The sequence below is a fragment of the Glycine max genome, chromosome 20 (assembly GCF_000004515.6).
Source record: "Glycine max cultivar Williams 82 chromosome 20, Glycine_max_v4.0, whole genome shotgun sequence".
NCBI lineage: Eukaryota > Viridiplantae > Streptophyta > Magnoliopsida > Fabales > Fabaceae > Glycine > Glycine max.
Window position 1 is genome coordinate 4342175 of NC_038256.2, and position 20885 is coordinate 4363059.

Consider the following 20885-nt stretch of genomic DNA (forward strand, 5'->3'; position numbering starts at 1 on the left):
CAGATCACCCAAAAGCCCAGTTATTGAGGTAACAATTCTCTTACAAATACTATGTTCAATGCAAATATTTAACTTCAATCTGTTACAAATATTCATTGTAAATACTATATTTATTTCAATCCCTTACAAGTTTGAAATTACTTGATAAAAGTTGTGTATGGTATGATTATTTTATTGTATCTCTTCATTCTATTAATGATTGTTGTTTTATATAAAAGTTATGTTCATTATGAGTGAACCTTAGTTTCCTGTTTGAGATTCAATACAATAATTCTTTCAAAAAATTATGATTAATCATTGTATTGAATCTTGAATCGTCCGTTTGGACAGTTTGGGAAAAGTCATTTTTTATTGTAGATTCATACGTATAGGTTAACTCTCTTTTCTTAAATTTGATGAAATTTCGGTATAGTGCATTTCACTTTGTTCCCTAGGTTCATACTTGATTATGATGGAATTCATGTCACTGCTTTCATGTCGCGTATTTGGAGATCAATGTGAAATATTGTCAAAATTTCATCAAATCTAAGAAAAGAGACTTAACCTTTTCATATGAATCTACTATAAAAAAAATGTCTTCCTGAATGGGATAGGGCCACCCCTTTAATGAAAAACTGAGGTTTTCATGCATGGAATAACTTTGTGAGTATTACAAAGTTATTAGATGGATCAAATTTGGATGAATGCAAGTCGCATGAGCCTTACGTATGAGGAAGAGGTTGAATAGTTCTTGAAATTTGCCTTGGAAAGAACTTGACCGGATGAGGATGAGAAATATTTATGTCCTTGTATAAACTGTTTGAATGGGAGATGAGAAGTAGTAGATGACATATGATAACATCTTTTGTGTGACGAGATTAAGAAGAATTATATAACATGGATATGACATGGTGAATTGACAAACATGCAAAGGGGGCCCCAAACTGAACTAGTTGATGTAGAAATGGAAGATCAATTAGAGGATATGATTTGTGATCTTGGACAAGCGTTTGTTTAGCAAGCACATGCCCCTATGATGATACATTGAAAAGTGATTCGAATAAGCCTTTGTATCTGGGGTGCAAGAAGTCATCGACATTGTTGTCAGTGGTGTTAAGTCTGATTAATGTGAAGGCTAGATATGGGTGGAGTGACAAAAGCTTCACTTTGTTGCTTAAGGTAGTGCAGGGTATGCTTCTAGAAGCAAACATGTTCTCAAAAAGTTACTATGAGACGAAGAAGATACTATGCCCAATAGGTATGGAGTATCAGAAAATTCATGCATGTCTTAATGATTGCATAATGTATAGAGATGAGTTTGAATAAATGCATAAATTCCCCAGGTGTGGGGTATTACGGTACAAAGTGAAGAATGATGATGAGTGTAGCAGTGATGAAAGCACAAAGAAAGGCCCCCCAACGAAGGTGTTATGGTATCTTCCTATCATTCTAAGGTTTAAGCATTTGTTTGCTAATGAAGATGACACAAAGACCTTAGATGACATGCAAATGGGAGAAACTGTGATGGAATGCTCTACAATCTGACTGATTCTTCCTAATTAAAGAAGATTAATCGTTTGTATTCAAATTTCGGGAAAGAGGCAAGAAATTTTAGGTTTGGACTTGCCATTATTTGAAAAAATCCCTTTGGCAGTTTATGCCCTAAGCACAGTTTGTAGCATGTTTTGCTAGTAATTTACAACTTGCCTCCTTGGTTGTGCATGAAGAGAAAATACATGATGTTGTCTATGAAGATATCGGGACCAGGATAGCCAGGAAATGAAATCGATGTTTATCTAAGTCCCTTGATTGAAGAGTTGAGAAAGTTGTGGGACGATGGCGTTGACGTGTTTGATGGGAATCAAAATGAGACATTAAAGTTGCATGCAATGGTATTTTGTACTATTAATGACTTTCTAGCATATGGAAATTTGAGTGGATGCAGTGTTAAGGGCCATCGTGCATGCCTTATCTATGAAGAAGACACAAGCTATGAACAACTGAAACATGGAAGAAAAATAGCGTACACTCAGCATTGACATTTTCTAAAACCTTATCACCCTTACCAGCGATTGAAAAAAGTTTTTAATGGAAGTCAAGAGCATGAAATTATGCTGGTAACTTTAACTGGTCAGCATGTTCTTGAGCGGGTTGAGGACATCAATTCTATATTTGGAAAGATCCAAAAGAAGCTGATAAGTAAAGCTTGCATATGACAGAAGAGGTTGATATTATTTGATCTTCCATATTGGCCCGATCTAGATGTTAGACATTGTATTGATGTTATGCATGTGGAGAAAAATGTATGTAATAGTGTCATTGACATGTTTCTTAACATTGAAGGAAAGACAAAGGATGATTTGAATGCTCATTAAGATCTAGCTGAGATGGGCATACATGACCATTTACATCTAAGGTCTGATGGTAAGAAAATATACTTGCCTCCAGCATGTCATAATTTGTCAAGAAATAAGAATATAAGTTTTTGTCAATGTCTGCGGAGTGTGAAAGTTCCACATGGATAATCTTCAAATATTAAGAGCCTTGTGCAGGTGAAAGATATGAAATTAGTTGGCTTAAAGTCTTATGATTTCCATTTCTTGATGCAACAACTCTTGGCTGTGGTGAAACGAGACATCTTGCCTCACAAAGTCAGGCATGTCATAACTCGCCTGTGCCATTTCGTCAATGTAATATATAGCAAAGTCATTGACCCTCTAAATTTAGATGACTTGGAAAATGAGGCTACTATTATCTCGTGTCAGTTGCAGATGTATGTTCCTCCTTCATTTTTTGGCATCATGGTTCACTTAATTGTTCATCTGGTAAGGGAAATTAAATTGTGTGGTCTAGTTTATTTACGGTGGATGTGCCCATTGAGCGATACATGAAGATCTTAAAAGGGTATACAAAGAATCTACACCATCATGAAACATCCATTGTTGAAAGGTACATGGCAGAAGAAACTATTGAATTTTGTTCAGAATACATTGAAAAGGCAAAACTTGTTGGGCTTCTCGAGTCTCAACATGACAAAAGAATGAGAGGTAAGGGTTCAAGAGGGCTACATGTTATAACTCCGAGTCTAGAGGAATTGAAACAAGCTCATTTGTATATATTGAATAACAGTAATGAAGTTGTGTCATACATAGTTCATCAGAAAGCCTTAGTTAAGGAAAGTAACCAAAAAATGACCAAGAATAAGGTGTTAAAAGAGCATAACAAGACTTTCCTAAATTGGTTTAAAGATACAATCTTTGGTGATGATTATGCTTCTAAAACGTTAAGAAAGTTAGCAGATGAGCCTAAAATAAATGTTAGAACTTGGAAGGGATACGATATGAACAAGTACTCATTCTACACCAAATCACAAGACGACAAGAGTACATTGAAAACAATAGGATTAGTCTTAAGGCTGAATCCTAACACTTTGCTACTGTAAATGATGGCAATCCCCGTTTGGCATCCATGCCTTACTTTGGTGTCCATGCCTTACATTATACAATGATTTTGAATTTATTTTGGTATATCTAAAGAAGCCAGCTTATCAGAATGAGCCTTTCATTATGGCAGAACAAGCTAAACATTTGTTTTATGTTTAAGATCCTTGTGATGAAAGGTGGTTAGTGGTTTTACACGGAAAAGCCATTAGTGTTAATCTTGAAAATGATGATTCAACCCTTGATGCTTGTCACACTCTTTTCTCCATACACATGCCTAACATCAATAGAGAAGAAGAAGTTAATGACGTCAATGCAAATTGTAATGATCATGATGAAGGATAATTAATTAACATCTATAATGTAATCATTTTTTATATATACTTGTTTCCATGTTTACAACTACATAACTTACTATACTTTTGAGTTGACTTTAATTAATGTTGTTTTTTAGTAGGCACATGGCTACACCACCGAACTCCCCTCCTCCTGAGTCAACACCTTCATCATCTATGTCGAAAAGGACTAGAAAAGCCACACAACTTAGATCATTGTCTACTAGACCCGTAGGGGTGGAGAGACCACTGGTTCATGGGTATCCTACCACTGGGAAAGTTGATGGTCCCCACAAAAAGAAATTAAGGACCTATTTGGGGGTTATCACACGAGACAAGGTGAATGTTACAACTGGAAATAGGTTCCTACAATTCATAAGGATTTGATTTGGGAGGACATTTAGGTATTTCAATTGAAACTTGTATGTTATGGTAATTGGATATATTAAACTGACATATTTTTGTTATTCACTAACTCTTACAATTCATTTTGTATTCGAGGCTGAATTTGATATTCATAAAGCGTATGATAAAAGGACAAATATGAAAATCCTCCAGATTGTAGGAGATTGCTGAAGGCAATTTAAGTCCGATTTGACCTCCAAATGGGCTCTAGCAGAAGGCAAGGAGGAGGACAGTGACAAGGTCTATGAAATGTACAAATTTAGCAAAGAGAAGTGAAACCAATTTTGTCAAAGTCATAAAGTACCTTCATGAGAGGTTAGTTGTGGTCTTTCAATTTTTTGAAATTGACATTTACGATTGATTTAAGCATTTTTTATATACTACCTATTTCTCACACAATGCTAAAAAGAAGGCACAATCCATCTAGAAACAAAACATTTCCCCTCACTTGTTGTCTTGTGGGGGTTATGATTTTCTTGAACAAAAGTTAATGGAGGAAAAACAAAAGAAACAGTTGGAGCAAGTAGCCCAATCTGGGAGCTTTGAAACAATCATTGGTCCTTCATCTCCTATTAGACGACACATGAAGTTGAAGATGGTTCGCACAAAAATATCAGGTCAGATGAAATATGAGGTGAAACACCAAATTGCTGATAGGATTGTAAGTTAATTTTTAGTTTCAGTTATCTCTATTTATAATATCATAAACAATCCATAAACAGTTTCATATTTTGTTGATTGCAGGATTCCCTAGAAGAGCAATCCGCACAGGGTAGCTTTGTAGCCTATGGACGTCAAGATGTACTGACTGCTGTCATTGGGCGACTAGAGCACCCTAGCTGTGTTTGTGCTGTTGGAGCCGGTGTGATGATCAAATAATACTTTGGACTAATTTCAGTAGGTTCATGCACATCGACATCGATCGGCCAAAAGGAGCTGGATCAACTCAAACAAAATATTAAGGGGGAGTTGACACAGAATATCGGGGATGAGCTGGAGCTGTCCATCACTGAAAAAATAACAAGACAACTAATGTTGTCCTTTAGTCAAATCTACTCCTAGGGAAATGTACTTCCTGTTGAGCCTAAGGTAGCTCATTCCGATGCCCGTGTCAGCATAAAGGGAAGCTATGTTGATCCCTCAGGGCAGGACCCAGACATGGATGCATCAAACAGGTATGGGTTGTATGTTAATGACAATCCTCCTTACTAGGTTGCCCTTGGAAAAGTTTATGAGGAGTTGACAATTGTGCACCATGTCCCTTTGGGCAATGATCTAGTGAAGGTGGGTCTTAAGGAAGTTCGAATGTTGATGTTCACATTGTTGTACCCACTGAAGAGATTCAATTAGTGGGGCATGCTCTTAACATCTTCCTTAATTGGACAGCACATCTTGTACAACCTTTTTCAAAAAATGTATTTCCTTTTTGTTGTGTTTATTATTTTAAAATGATTTGTTACAAATAAAGTGTTAACCGTCATTTACTTATGTTTATTAACTGTGTAGGATAAACAACTACCAAAGGGATCAGTGAAGCCTATTGATAGGTCGGAACTTGATGATGATCCCATATACCAGATGACATTGATGACCCTGCAACTTTTCCTCAAGCCTATGTAGGTGCCTTGGGATGCAACTATATTTGGTGTGTACAATGATGATGTCTTCTTGTACATAAAGCCTGAAGATCTTGGGGGAAATAACACATAGTGGTCAATGTCTGAACATCACTGTTATACAATTGTGGATTGCGTAAGTAAATTTAAATTACAGTCCATTACTTAATTGATTGTTTTAAATTGATGCATAATTTATTTTATTTTAACAACAATAGGCATATGAATGAGTTAAGTTTGCGATCAGGAATGCCTCTGTGTATGGATTCCTTGAGCCACAGTCCATACACTTTAGTTCTTCAATCCTCTTGCATGCCTCTGGTGCATCTCCACACAAAATACAACCAAAATTAATATAAAATCATTAACTATAGCATCTTCTAGATAAAAAATTAGAAGAAGCTAAGTTCCTATTGTTTTAACACAAAATAAGCAATAAAAGACAAGAAAATAAGATAATTGCTATGTGATTTCAATTTTCTAATGACGTATGCATAACAGTTATCAAACTCCTAGGATCTTTAAACTTTTGTGGCAGGATCTGCTAGATTAAAGCGTTGTAGTTTTCTGCTACCACAATGCTCTCATTATCGGTGTACTTTCCCTTCTTCGTTAATAGATCTTTCATGAATTTTGTGTACATCAGCATCTGCTGTAACACTTCATCAAAGGGGATGGTGATTTCCAGTTTCCTAAAAAAATCAAGAAAGCGAGCAAAATATTTGTCTTTGTCTTTCCAAGAAGGTATCAAAGGATATGGAATATCCTTGGCAGGTATAGTTGGTGCTTCCCTCTTGCCTTCTCTGGCTAATTGGCCCTTGGTCTTAGAGTTCAAGACCTCACCATCATCCTCATTGCTATTATTTTTTCTTTTTCTTTTTCCATTTTTTCATTTTTCTCTCCCTCTAAGATTATATTTTCAATGTCAGTCTCTTTTATTTTTCTCTCATCATCTCTTTTATCTTTTTCCACTTCCTTTCCTACTCCATCTACATTATCATTCCTTTCCGGACTCTCTCTTACTTTACTTCTGGTGAAGATCACCTTGCACCCTTCCTTTAGATTTTTTTGTGTTGGCCACAAACTGCCCATTCTATTTCTCAACTAACTGCTTAGCAAGTAGGACCACTTGCACCTCCAGATTCTTTATAGTTGACTCGGTGCTCTTATGATTTGAAATAAAGATTTACATAAACTGAGCCAGAGTGTCCTCCAACTTGGTGGTTCTTTCATACAGAGTTGGACCTTGATTAGGGGGGATTGGATGGACCCCCTTTGTCCTTATTGAAGTTATTACCTTGATGGAACCTCCAAGCTTGACCTTGCTTCTGAGAAAAATTTCCTCATGGATGAAACCTTGCATTGCCTCCTTGATTATACCCTTGGCAGTTTTGGTTGGCCATATAATTGACCACTTTTGATGCTTCCTCTTGAGTCATGTAGGTGCCTAACTCATGAACTCCACCATACAAAGCACAACCTCCTACCTGCATTACAAAAACATTAGCAGGATTACCTGAATGTAGTTGTTGGGGAAGTTTGCTTAGGGTTTTTGTCAAGATCTCCAGTTGATTTTCTAGAAGCTTGTTCTGAGTCAGTAATGCGTCTTGTGAGGTTAGCTCAAGAAGACTTTTCTTGGTGGGTGTGTGTGTTTGGTCACGAAGAATGGCGATGTCACTGGCTGCCATGTTTTCAATCAGCTCCATAGCTTCATCAGGCATTTTCAATTTTATCTTACAACCAACAGAAGCTACTATAAGTTGCTTTGAGTGAGGTCATAAGCCATCAATAAAGATATTCAGTTGTATTGGTTCATTGAATCCATGTGTTGGAGTCCGATAGAGTAAACCGTAGAAGCGATCTAAAACTTCATTGAGTGATCTGTCTAGAAACTGATGAAATGAAGAAATCCCAGCCTTGCCTTGTGTTGTCTTGATTTTGGAAGGTATTTCTTCAAGAATTTCTCCATAACCTCTTCATATGTTCTCAGGCTATTTCCCTAAACGAGTGAAGCCATCTTTTAGCTTCACCGACAAGGGAAAAGGAAAATAGGTTGAGGCGAATAACACCTTCCGAAACACCAGCTATCTTGACTGTATTACATATCTCTATGTAGGTGGCCAAGTGGGCGTAAGGATCTTTATTTGGCAATCCTTGGAATAGGTTACCTTGTATTAACTCTATTAGAGAATGTTGGTAAGAGATGTTGGCCACTTGTACCTCTAGCCGCACAATACTTGTAAAGTACTGTGGTGTTGAAGAGCTGGAATAGTCCTCTAAGGTAACTCTCTGTGGCTCATCTCCTGCCATTGAGTTATCTGCAAAAATAGAAAAAGGAGTGGATATAGTTGACTCTTCCAAATCAAGTGGAGATGGTGAGGATGTTGTAGAGGATGAGATTCCTCTATCTCCTTGATTTGCTTGCTTTTCTAACTGCTCTCTCCTCCTCCTTAAGGCGTTGTTCTTCCTACAGGTTGCCTCGATTTTCAGGTTCAGTGGAACAAGGTTTACCTCAGAAGCCTTACCTCGCATAAAAGAAGGCAAAAGCAACTCAAGAACATGTTATCAAGTCAAAGAATCAAATATGTATTAATAGATTAATGATAAAGAATAAAAGAATAAAGAATAATTACTTTAAATTAGATATATTTAACTACCGAGTTCAAGGAACAAAGTCCTCGGCAACGGCACCAAAAACTTGTTAACTCCTTGGCAAGCGTACCAAGTTGTACAAGTAGTATTAAAACGGTAAGACCAGTTATAGATTCCATGGGGACTTCAATTGTACTGAGAGTTATCTATATATCTAATGTTTAAGCAATTTGTGACTTAAATCAAATTTTGTTCATTGATTAACTACAAAAGCAAGGAACATGAAAGGTTAAGAAAAAAACACTTGGTGTTATGAGATGGTGTTGTAATGAGTTTAAGGAACATGTTGGGAACTCCGTGTACCAGAACTACTCTTGATGTAATCGTAATAGATATTTATCTATTTAACATAAATATGATTATTACCCACACCTTCTAACGTACTCTAACCATGATCCCTCAAGTGGGAGAGCCTAAATCACCTAATATCGCTCCTAATCCCTTAAAAGTTATATTAAATAATTTGCATTACGAGCAAAGATGCATAAATAGGATAGACAGTACCATTCTATCCCTAAATATCAGTTACCTAGATGTTCTTCCCAAGTTCTTAGCATATAAACATTTCTCAATGCCTAAATCCGAAAACAGTTCATGAAAATGGATGATCAGACTACATAAATGTGAATGAGCATAGAGAAGAACAACAATATCAACATCATATTAATAAATAGTTTAGAATCATTACATCAAAGAAAGTATGGTTTGCAGAGCTTCCAACAACGGGTGGTTTTAGCCTCTCATTTCCATGAGAGACTTAAAAATATAAAAATTGAAATGAATGGAAGAAAAATGAAGTGAAACGGATCGGCCAGAGCTCTGGAAAGTAATTTCCTTCAACAATGGCTTCGTGGGCTTTTATTTCTCCTTCTGCTTCCCCTTGCTTCGTGGTTTCTTCGCTCTTGAGGAATTCAAATGTTTCATTTCCTTTTATACGCTGAGCACGCATGTCCAACTGGCTCAAGTAGCCACGCGCTAAGCCACAGGATACGCACTTAGCACACTTGCTTGTGATAGTTGTCTTCCAATGTGGCTTCTTGTGCTAAGCGGCTTGCTTGGGTTGACCCGCTAAGCGAGGAGGTCGCACTTAGCATGACACTTTAGTTCTTCAATCCTCTTCCATGCCTCTACTGCATCTCCACACAAAATACAACCAAAATTAATATAAAATCATTAACTTTAACATCTTCTGGATAAAAACTCAAAAGAAGCTAGGTTACTATTTTTTTAACACAAAATAAGCAATAAAAAAAGAAGAAAATGAGATAATTGATACTATTAGTAAATATGCTTTTTACATCAGTTATTTACGACTTTCTATATCGGTTTTTAACCAATGTTAAAAGTATTATGATTAACATCGGTTTTCAAAAACCGGTGTTAACATAAAACTACCAACATCGATTATCTAAATAACCAATGTTATATATTAAGAACTACACCAAAATAAGTGTATAAATGCTGAACGTTGACATCGGTTTTTATACAAAACCGATGTCAACTTATACGTTAATATCAGTTTTTATATAGAATCGATGTTAACATTTTGAAGATTAACATCGGGTTTTGTAAATAACCGATGTTAATATACGTAAATAACATCAGTTTTTGGAAGAACCGATGTTAAGTTGTATGTTAACATCGGTTTTTGTAAATAACCGATGTTATTTTAAGATTTTTTTTATATACACTTTCTATATTTACAAAAAAACCCAAAATTTAACCCGTAAAAAGCAATTTCAAACCACAATTCATAGCAAAATTATAAGAAAATCAACTTTGTTAGGCATTAAACAATTACTGCTTCCCAGTTGTTCCTGAAACTTCCTAAGATGATGGTGGACATCCAGTGCATGACGTAATAGTTGTAGAAGCAAAGCTTCATGGTGAATCAAGAATGATTCAAAGATGTTTTGATGATAACAAAAGGTGATGACAAAGGTGATGACAAAAAGCTCAAAGGTCAATCAAAGAATGAGTTCAAAATGTTCAAGATGGAATCAAGAACAATTCAAGACTCAAGAGGAAAAGATGAAGAACACTTCAAGATTCAAGAGGAAAGTTGAATTCAAGAATCAAGATTCAAGGATCAAGCTTCAAGAATCAAGATCAAGATCAAGATTCAAGATTCAAGAATCAAGAGAAGACTTAATCAAGATAAGTATGAAAAAGATTTTTCAAAAATTGAGTAGCACATGGATTTTTCTCAAAACATGTTTACCAAAGAGTTTTTACTCTCTGGTAATCGATTACCATATTGTTATAATCGATTACCAGTAGCAAAATTGTTTTGAAAAAGTTTTCAAATTGAATTTACAACGTTCCAATTAATTTCAAAAAGTTGTAATCGATTACAATGTTTTGGTAATCGATTACCAGTGCCTTTGAATGTTGAAATTCAAATTCAAATGTGAAGAGTCACATCCTTTCACATAAAAGCTTTGTGTAATTGATTACACTTATTTGGTAATCGATTACCAGTGACTGTTTCTGAATAAATCAAAAGATGTAACTCTTCAAAAGGATTTTGACTTTTTCAAATTGGTTTTAAGTTTTTTCTAAAAGTTATAACTCTTCTAAATGGTCTTCTTGACCAGACATGAAGAGTCTATAAAAGCAAGGCTTTGATTTGCTTTTCAAAACACTTTATTCAATCAATCTTTTACAAGCCCTGAATCTCTTTGAACTTCTTCTTCTTCTTTGTACCAAAAGCTTTATGAAGTTTTCTGATTTTCCAAACCTTGAAAACTTGTGCTATTCATCTTTTCATTCCCTTCTCCCTTTGCCAAAAAGAATTCGCCAAGGACTAACCGCCTGAATTCTTTTTGTGTCTCTCTTCTCCCTTTTCCAAAAGAACGAAGGACTAACCGTCTGAATTCTTTTGTGTCTCCCTTCTCCCTTGTCAAAGAATTCAAAACGACACAGTCTGAAAATTCTTTTGATTCTTCCCTTTCCCATAAACAAAAGATTTCAAAGGACTAACTGCCTGAGAATTCTTTTGTTTCCCCATTCACAAAGTTTCAAAGGACTAACCGCCTGAGAACTTTGTCTTAACACATTGGAGGGTACATCCTTTGTGGTACAAGTAGAGGGTACATCTACTTGGGTTGTTGACTGAGAACAAGAGAGGGTGCATCTCTTGTGGATCAGTTCTAGTGGAGGGTACATCCACTAGGTTGTTCAAAGAGAACAAGGGAAGGTACATCCCTTGTGGATCTTTGCTTGTAAAAGGATTTTTACAAGGTTGAAAAGAAATCTCAAGGACCGCAGGTCGCTTGGGGACTGGATGAAGGCACGGGTTGTTGCCGAACCAGTATAAAACTCTTATGTGTTTGTCTCCTTCTTCCCTACTCTTTTAATTTCTGCTGTGCACTTTAATTACTGCTTTTACTTTTGGTTAAGTTTCTTTTCTATTCTTTATTTTCTTAACAACATAGTAAAAGCCTAAGAAGGGTAATTTTTAATTAGTAAAGGTCTAGTAATAATTAATTCAACCCCCCCTTCTTAATTATTCTGAGGCCACTTGATCCAACATTAGGCTCCTCATATCCTTCGGGGTTATTTCTTCATTGACATCCTTTGTTTTAAAAGGTGTGGCCATGACAGGTTTATCACTATTGTCCTTGACTTTTGGTAGTTGCTATTGTGTTGTGGGAGGTAATTCTGATTGAATTAACTCACCATCTTTAATTTGCCAGTTAGAAATGACATTGGTTGTTGGATTACCTATTATGTCTTGTTTCCAAGGGTAATCTAAATTTTCTTTAATGGTATAAGCATGAAACCAATCAAAGAAAGGAATATTAATTTTGACGCTTTCGACAAATTTATAGAATTTGTCTTGGATTTGTTTTCTTTTTAATCCCATAAAATGTTGAAAAAACCATCTCCTTTGAGGTTCATTCTCTGGAGAATAAAAGTCTTTTCTAAAGGTTTCCTTATGAAAACTAAATTCGTCAGATAACATCATAAGGTTCATGTATAGAGGAATATGTTGCAGATTGTATTGATTTTTGGTCCTCCTCTTGTTCATGATTGTATGTGGTTCTAGATATACTAGAGGTCGTATCTAATCCTTGGAGGTTTATGCTAGCAAACTGGTTATGTGACTGAGATCTAGATAACCCTACTAGAATTGATCGGGTCCTTACAGAAAAAGACCTTCTTGCTGATGCATACTCAAATTGTCCCGAGGCTTCTATTCTGGACGAGAAAGAGTTTCTCCTATTGAAGGTTATTTCAACCTTACTAAAATTATCTTGTTTAATTTGCTCTATGGTAGGGGCACGTCTGGGGACTGAAGGTGTGGCCTTGTCCATGACCAATTTTTCAGGAAGATTTACCTCATACCATTTTATGGTTCTGGGGAGAGAAACATTAGCCTTTGTCATATCGGTGATAAACAAAGTTGTCTCTCCTTTTTGGGGTTTGAGAAGAACTCTTGATGCACAAGTGTTCATGACTTTATACTGAATCCTATAGATTAAAGCTGCTGGAATTGATCCCTCTTTCATGTCAAGTCCATGAAAATGGATATTTAGAAATAAAGAGTCAAGAATATTTCTATCCATCAGACTCACCGTTTTGTTTGGGTAACAGTTGAAATAAACTGGTCCTTGCCCTAGGCTTGTTTCTATTGCTCCTATTAAAGAATCTTCAAATTTGTTGTGCCTAATATCTCTAAGACACATTAAGACTGATGTGTCTATTCCCATGTCAATTAATGGTTTGATTTCTACCTGGACACATCCTATGTGTAGGTATTTATATTTTCTACTATGTTCAAAGATTGAATTTTTTTTATAATAGATGGAATTCTTCCCCTATGTCTTGTCCTAGAGGAATATTATTTTATACTATCTTGATTACATAATCAAAACTATGTTTGTCTTTAATTGTCTCAGGAACATATAATATATCGTGAGGGATTTCTGGAATGCTCCAGTCATCCATGTTTTGGTTTATCTCTTCGAAGCGTACTTCTTCATCAAAGAGATTATATTTAGGGGTGACCTCATGGGTCTGATTGTCTTGCTCAGTGAGAAAATTTAAGTTTCTTGGGTTTGAGTTGAAGGATGAAGATGATGAGCTTGAACGAAAAGAAATATGGGAAAATGATCGTAAAAGATGAGACATAATAATTTTCATCCTCCAGTATCTTTGCCTTCATGTGGTTCCATAGAAAGATTTCCATAAAGGTATATGTTACAAAATTTCTTGGATCTGAAAAAATAATTTTTTTTAACTTTTTTTTTCAATACGATTTGAACTTTACTCCCATAGCCACCGGTATATTATTCTTTAATATTTTATTTGAACAATACACCTTAGCCTTACTGCCCTTTCTCAAACATGGGACTTATTGCTACAGTATCATTCAATTAAAATATCAAACTGCTTCCATGAATACTGTTCAAACACATACTATTTAGATTAAAGTTAATTGTACATGAACGAAAACATTTATTGTTCAACATTCCAAATCCATGAAATCAGTTATCATATTTCCTTACGGACTATATTCCTACTTCCCCATTAGGCTCTGATACTAGAGATCAGCGGAATAAGATCACAAAGCTCCCAAAGAAAACATGGGCGGACATAGCCTCTGAATCAGATGATGATTCCGAAATTGATTTACCAACCCTTTTTCAAAAAACCAAAGAGTCTAAAGTTGTTTGTAACCCTCCAAAAGGAAAACAATTATTGACCACAATATCCCAAACGGCAACACTAGCCCCAAAGCCAACTAACAGTTATATTTATAAAAATAAATTTTCAACTGTTTTGTAGATGGAGCTGGAGTATTGGGACAAAAATCCCTTTAAGGCCACATCCAAGGCATTTCCTTCTGGATTCCATTTTAAACAAGTAGTCATCAACAAAACCAGAACTTTCTATGAATTTATTTTAATAGACTCAAACTTAGTGTTTATCAAACACTTCAAAGACCTGAATGATTCGTTGTTGAACACCCATTCAACAATCCAAATCTTTAAAGTTTTGCAACCAAGACAATTTGGACCATATTTAAATGAAGTAAAAAAAATTCTCGGTTCCTTTTGATCCAAGAAGTTATACCTATTGGGATTATATAGATGCTTGGAATAAAGTGTTTTGGCACCAAAACAATAAATATAAGCATTCCTAGCTGATTTACTTCAAGACCAACACAGTCTATAATTCTCCAAATTGGTTTCTTCAATGGTGGGATTTTTTTGGTCCAATTCCCGAAATTTTCCCAAAGCAGGTTCAACAAGGATTTGCATAGTTTAACAAAACGTTTAATTCTCAGGAATCACAAATTCCCGCATATTTAAAATATTTTTCCAGTTTTGTTTTGTCCTGGATATTTTCATGGCAATACAAATATAGCAAGACTGAAAACAACAAGCAATTCCCATCACTTCAACGACATGCATTTGTCAAGTGGTGGAATCAATTCGATGCATCCAAAGCTGAACCAGATCAGGTAAAAATTTGGTTCAAAGCCCATTCGAAGTTCTTGAAAGTAGCTGATCCCGAGACATCATTGTTCCTCAATCAGAAGTCCCAATTAGCTGCCTTCTTGGCTGGATCCAATTCTAAAGAACACCTGACCAAAAACTTGAAGGAAGTTTTTCAATAACTTCAAAAAGAAGAAGAAGAAAGTTCTTCCTCAAAGAAAGAAGACATCAACTCTTCAGAAAATGATGACGTATTTTACCAAAACGAGGATGATTGTTTTGATATTTCTTTAGATGGCATTTAATTTTCAATTTTACTTTTTCTGTAGTAATAGTTCCAGTCATGTAACATGTACTGTAGCTACAGTTCAAATCTTATGTCTATAAAAGGAGTCCTCAATTCTATTGTGATGTACCTTTTCAGATAGATAGTCAGACGTAGCTTGTAGGAGGGAGCCTGTGAGAAAACTCTTTGTAAGATCTTTCTCAAATAAATTTTCAAGTTCTTTCTTTCATCTCTCTTCTCCCTCCTTACTAATCCCGTGCGAACTACCACCATTTCAGTTTCTTTTCTTCTTTCCCCCTAACAAATTCAGTGCGGACTACCACCGTTTATGTTTTCTTATATTAGTGTTCTTTTCAGTTTTATATGCTTATTTAAATTGTTCATGGGATTAATCAACAAGATTAAAAGAAAACATATACCAAAATTATTATGTCTAGAAGTAAGAATATTACTGTCAGACTATCTGCATGAATGTTAAGAAGAAAAGTTGCATGAACCTTTTTGAGAGAGAGAAAAAAGTTACATGAATTTTATCGTTGTTGGACCTATATATAATCAATTCTTAAATATAAGACTAAATATATGAATATTTACCAAATCATAATAATATTAGGAAATATTTTAATGTCATTTTAGATGATCTAAAACCAAATAAGATTTTTATTTTTTGTTGTATGTCTAAACTCATGAGAGTGTGGAGTTATTGCAAGAATGATCTAAAACCAATAAAGATTCTACCTTGAAAACTCAACCCAAGATGTCTTACTTTAAATCACTATAGTATGGTAAGGATATCAAACCTTGAAAAACACACAAGGATAATGCATCCTAAGCAACTGAGAGATTCACAACCCTATAAAACTGAAGGGTGCCTCTTGAACAATAAGAATAATCATAACTTGAAGCACATTATCATACTTAATTCGACAAAAAAGACTCAAGAAAGTATTAGATCAATTCTAATTTATTTTCCTAATCTTTTATTGGTAAATTTTAGTTGTTAGTTTATTAATGAAAGAAATTCGAGCCCACAACCTCTCTTTTCCCTCTTCTCCCTTCAACCACCAAATCAACTTTATCACTCTTAATTTCTTTTCCTAATTATCATGAGTTTTTTTGTTACCATGACATTGGTGTGAAATATTCACTAGTTGATGACTAATTTCCATGTGAAGAATTTGGCTATTCACTTTTAGTGGAATTTTTCTTTTTATCCACAAGACTGAAACTCAAGACCTTGCTTATGGGAACCAAGCCCAATATACCACTTAAATCAATGACTTATTGGTAAATTAATTCATGAGTTTAGAAGCTTAAGAATATTTTCCTTTATTATATAATTTTTATGATTTTTCATTTATATAATTTTAATTAAGTTAACTTCAAAAGATAAGATTGAGAATCTCCTTAATTAGTTTTGAAATTAGATAAGATTTATAAAAGATGTAAATTGGTTTAGTAGATAAAATTCTAGATTTTTGTAAGTGCCTTATTAATAATTAATAATTGATTATCTAATCGATAATAAATGAATTTATCACTGTATGTGGGCAATCAATTACAACAAAAAGAATTTTAATTGATTATTTTGTGGGATAATCAATTAGTGGAGTTGGCAATTGATTGTTCATTCTATATTATCCCAAAACTAGTTTTCCATAAATATTATCAAAGAGCACTTAATCAATCCTAATTTTACATTTTATAAATAGATTTATCAATGTTTAACTTCTGAAGATTATTTTCTTTCAAAAAAAAAAAAAGAAACAACTGCTGAAGATTCTTTCAAAAACAATTTTTCTTGATTTGGGAAAATTTTATTTTGATTTTATGTTTTCCAAATTATTTTCATGAGCCAATCTGTTGAACCTTTGATTTTCAAAATGGTGTTTATTGTTACAACATTTGAAAATCATTTTTATTAAAGAAAATATTTGATTTAGTTTTAGATTTTACAAATTTTCCTAGTAAGCCAATCATAGCTGAATTTATAAGTCTTACACAAGTTTCTAAGAAGAGATAAGTATATCCTTTGAATTATTTCATCAAAACCTTTATATACTTCAACAATAAGAGGTCGTGATTTTTAAAATAGTGGTTGCCACTCGTTACCTTTGTCAATATAAGAGTTCAATAATGCTAGAACAAGCAGGTAGAAAAGTTATAAAATGTTTATTTTTTTTTACTTTTTATTTATTTTAGAACCAATGATGTTCAACACCACATTGAGCATCCAGTTGACTTGAGTGGGATCAAAATGGTAGAGATAATACGATTGTAAAATGTATATAGTTTTTTTTACAAGAAGTGGGCCAAAGTCAAGTCCACTAGCCTTGTCACATACAATGGAAAAAAAGGGTGATGTTAGGTGCACCCAACATTATTGCTGGTGCACCCAGCAATTTAAGTGAAGTGGATAAATGTTCTTCACTTAAAATTTAAAAACCCTCCCTTTCCTCGAGGTACTGTTCCACTGTTAGTTTGTACGCTGCGCCATCTCCTCTTCCGCTCACGTTGTGCTTGCTTCTTCATTTTTTCCTTGGTTTCCTCCTCGTGGTTTCATCCGTCTCTGTTGATTGCTTCTATTGTCGGCATTAAGGACGTCTCTACTAATCTTTGTTGCTTCCGCCGTCGAGGTAAGTTTTGTGCTCTTCGTTGTCTTCGTTAATGGTTGCTTCTAGTGTTTGGGGTGTTTTGGTTTCATACGGATCATATGATCCATGTGTTATATGATCCGTGTAACGCATACGGATCAGCTGATCCATATGTTATTTTTTTAATTAATTAAAAAAATGAAAAAATAGTTTGTAATAGAAAAAAAAAATTATGTAAAAAGTGATATTTTGTTTTTGTTTTTAAATATGTTTTTTTATGAAATATAAATATTTTTTTTTTTGGTTGTAAATAGTTATTGCTATTTTTTGAAATAATAGATAGTTTATTGTGAATTATGTGTTTAAATAGTTAGTTTATTTGTAATTGTAAATATAAAAATTTAATTTAGTTTTAAAAATAGGTATTGTTTGCGTTTTAAATAAAAATAGTTTATATTGAATTATGTTATGAAATAGTTATTGATTTTAACTTTAAATATATTAATTTTGTATTTGTTTATAAATATTTTATTTGTATGAAATATAAATATATTATTTTATTATTTATTTGTAAATAGTTATTGTTTATTAGATAAATAAATAAATAAATAGTTTATTTTGTATTATGTTTTTAAATAGTTATTTATTTTAATTCTAAATATAATGAATTTGTTTTTCCTTTAACTATAAAATATTTTTTTTATTTAGGAATGATTTTATTGTAATTGATTTAAGTATTGTTTGAATTTTGACCAAAAAATGTATGTATGTGAAAATTTGCAGATTATGGCTAGAACTAGAGGTTTAAGGCGTGCCTTAGGCAGAGTTATACGAAGAGCCCTAGGGAGAGGGGATAATCATGATTCAGATTATGTTCCCCAGCGACGAAGGCCCACAACATCCGCACGTAGGCAACGGGAAGTTGTCACTGTTGCTGAAGATGCTCCTCACGTGGATGACACAGCTGAAAAGCTATTCCAACATGGTGAAGAAGTTGTTGATGATGCCGAGGGTTTTCTAGGTGGGCCTCATGACACATCAATGCTGACTGCCTATGCTGATCATGTTGTAGTCGTTATTTGGAATGGAGAGGTATTTTTAGTTTTTAATAAATAATATTTCAACAAGTATTTGTTATTATCGTTACAAATTTTAAAATTATTTAATTTTTTTAGGAACATCCTGAATTGAAGCTATCCTCCCATGGAAGGAAGGTTCAGAAATTTGGGAGGCCTGCTACTGAGATTGAAGGGTTGGTTGTTGTCACAAGATTAAGTCCTTTGATCGCATGTTCATTGGACACTGGCGATCGGGGACTTATATCCGCTTTTGTCGAGAGGTGGCATAAGGAAACGAGCAATTTCCATCTTCCAGTAGGAGAGGTCACCATCACCCTCGATGATGTGGCCTTTTTGCTCCATTTGCCCATCATAGGAGCATTCCATAGCTTCGACACTCGTCATGTTGACGAAGCGGTGTCGATGTTAATGGAGTTACTTGAAGTTACTGGAGATGAAGCTAGAGCTGAGACAGTGCAGTGTCATAGGGCATACGTATGCCTATCGTGGCTACGAGAGATTTATCATAGTAAATGTGAGACCGGACACTGGACTGCAGCAGGTAGAGCGTATTTGCTGCACTTGTTAGGTTGCACTATTTTTGCTAATAAGAGTGCAACACATGTGCTTGTCGTGTTCTTAGTCGCCTTCCGAGACCTCAGTCAGAGTGGAAGCTACACATGGGGAGCTACTGCCCTAGTGCACATGTATGATAATTTGAATGATGCTTGCAAGAGCGGCGACAGACAACTTGCTGGATATATCACATTTTTACAGGTAATTGTGAATGATTTTTTATTCAATTGTTGTTTTTAATAATTTTTTTAATATGTTCATGTGTAATTTTTTTGTTCTTATCAAATTTGTGTAGTGTTGAATTTATGGCATTTTCCATTTGTTGTCGAGGCTTTTACGAACTCAGACTATCATGAAAGTCCACGTGCCTGCCGCTGGACATCTATGAAGGCCTCTACAAAGGCATTACCGACATCGACGTATAGAGAGCGTCTTGATCAATTGACGACTGCTGATGTTTGCTGGATGCCTTATGGTGACCACTGTGCAGTTCGGGAGTTTGACCTTATTTCATGCTTTTCGAGACATATTCAACGGGGTCCCATTGTCGTCATACACCGACCAGAGAGGGTGGTGCGACAATTTGGGTATGTTTAGATGATTCCTCCACACTGTGCAGGTCAAAGACTATGCTTTGAAGACATTGACGATAGATGGATGCATTTCTCTGACTACCTAGCATCGGTGGGCCAGATTTGTGTTGTACCTAGACAATGTGCACACGACTACATGGAGTGGTTCTACCTAATTTCACACCCATTCATGAGGCCAGCACAGCCCGGTGATGCACCCAGACATCCACCTGTCATGCAAGATAGGACATATGTGGAACCAAATATGCCTGAGATCCCGATGGCGCCAACATTTATGGAGGAAGCACCTGCACAAGGACCTTTTTATGTGGAGCAGCCTAGACATGCAGTGGTAACATTTTAATTCATGTTATTCTTAATTTATTCTCATTTAATTATGCAATATGGAATACCTTATCCGTTGTTGTCAATGTCATAGAATGCTTGTCAAGCAATTGCAGAAAGGTTAGAGAGGTTGCTCAACCTAAGGATAGTTACTAAAGGCATAGAAGCACATGATGTGATGCAAGACTACATACGGATTGCTAGAAGTGTCACACATGAACACTATGTCAATCATTTATAGACTATGTTTATCATTTTATTTTGTCAATTTTATTTTCTAGTGTTGCCAATTTTATTTGAATTGTTTTTATTATTACTAATGCCAAACGTATATCATTTAACACCAAAGTGTAACACTAAACCTTGGTTTGCACGTTGCGGTTAACTCTAACAACACACGTAACAAAATCTAAGTAATATATTAATGTACCAAATAATTATATATTAATGTAGGACATTACAAAGTCAGCGGAACCTAAATCTTCACTCCTCACTTAAATCAACATAGTCTCTTTTCAACATCATCAAATTTCTGTACTGATGCATTCTACTAATATATGGCGTTTGTGAATGTATGAATA

General features: G+C 34.8%; 1 protein-coding gene across 1 annotated transcript; it reads left to right on the forward strand.

The window, feature by feature from the left end:
* Window positions 1–18539: 18539 nt before the first annotated feature.
* Window positions 18540–20545, forward strand: LOC102668985 (protein MAIN-LIKE 1-like). The gene is made up of 5 exons (XM_006606595.1): window positions 18540–18845; window positions 18929–19588; window positions 19718–19925; window positions 20007–20311; window positions 20399–20545. The coding sequence occupies exons 1-5, from the start codon at window positions 18540–18542 to the stop codon at window positions 20543–20545; spliced, it is 1626 nt and encodes a 541-aa protein (XP_006606658.1).
* Window positions 20546–20885: the final 340 nt, after the last annotated feature.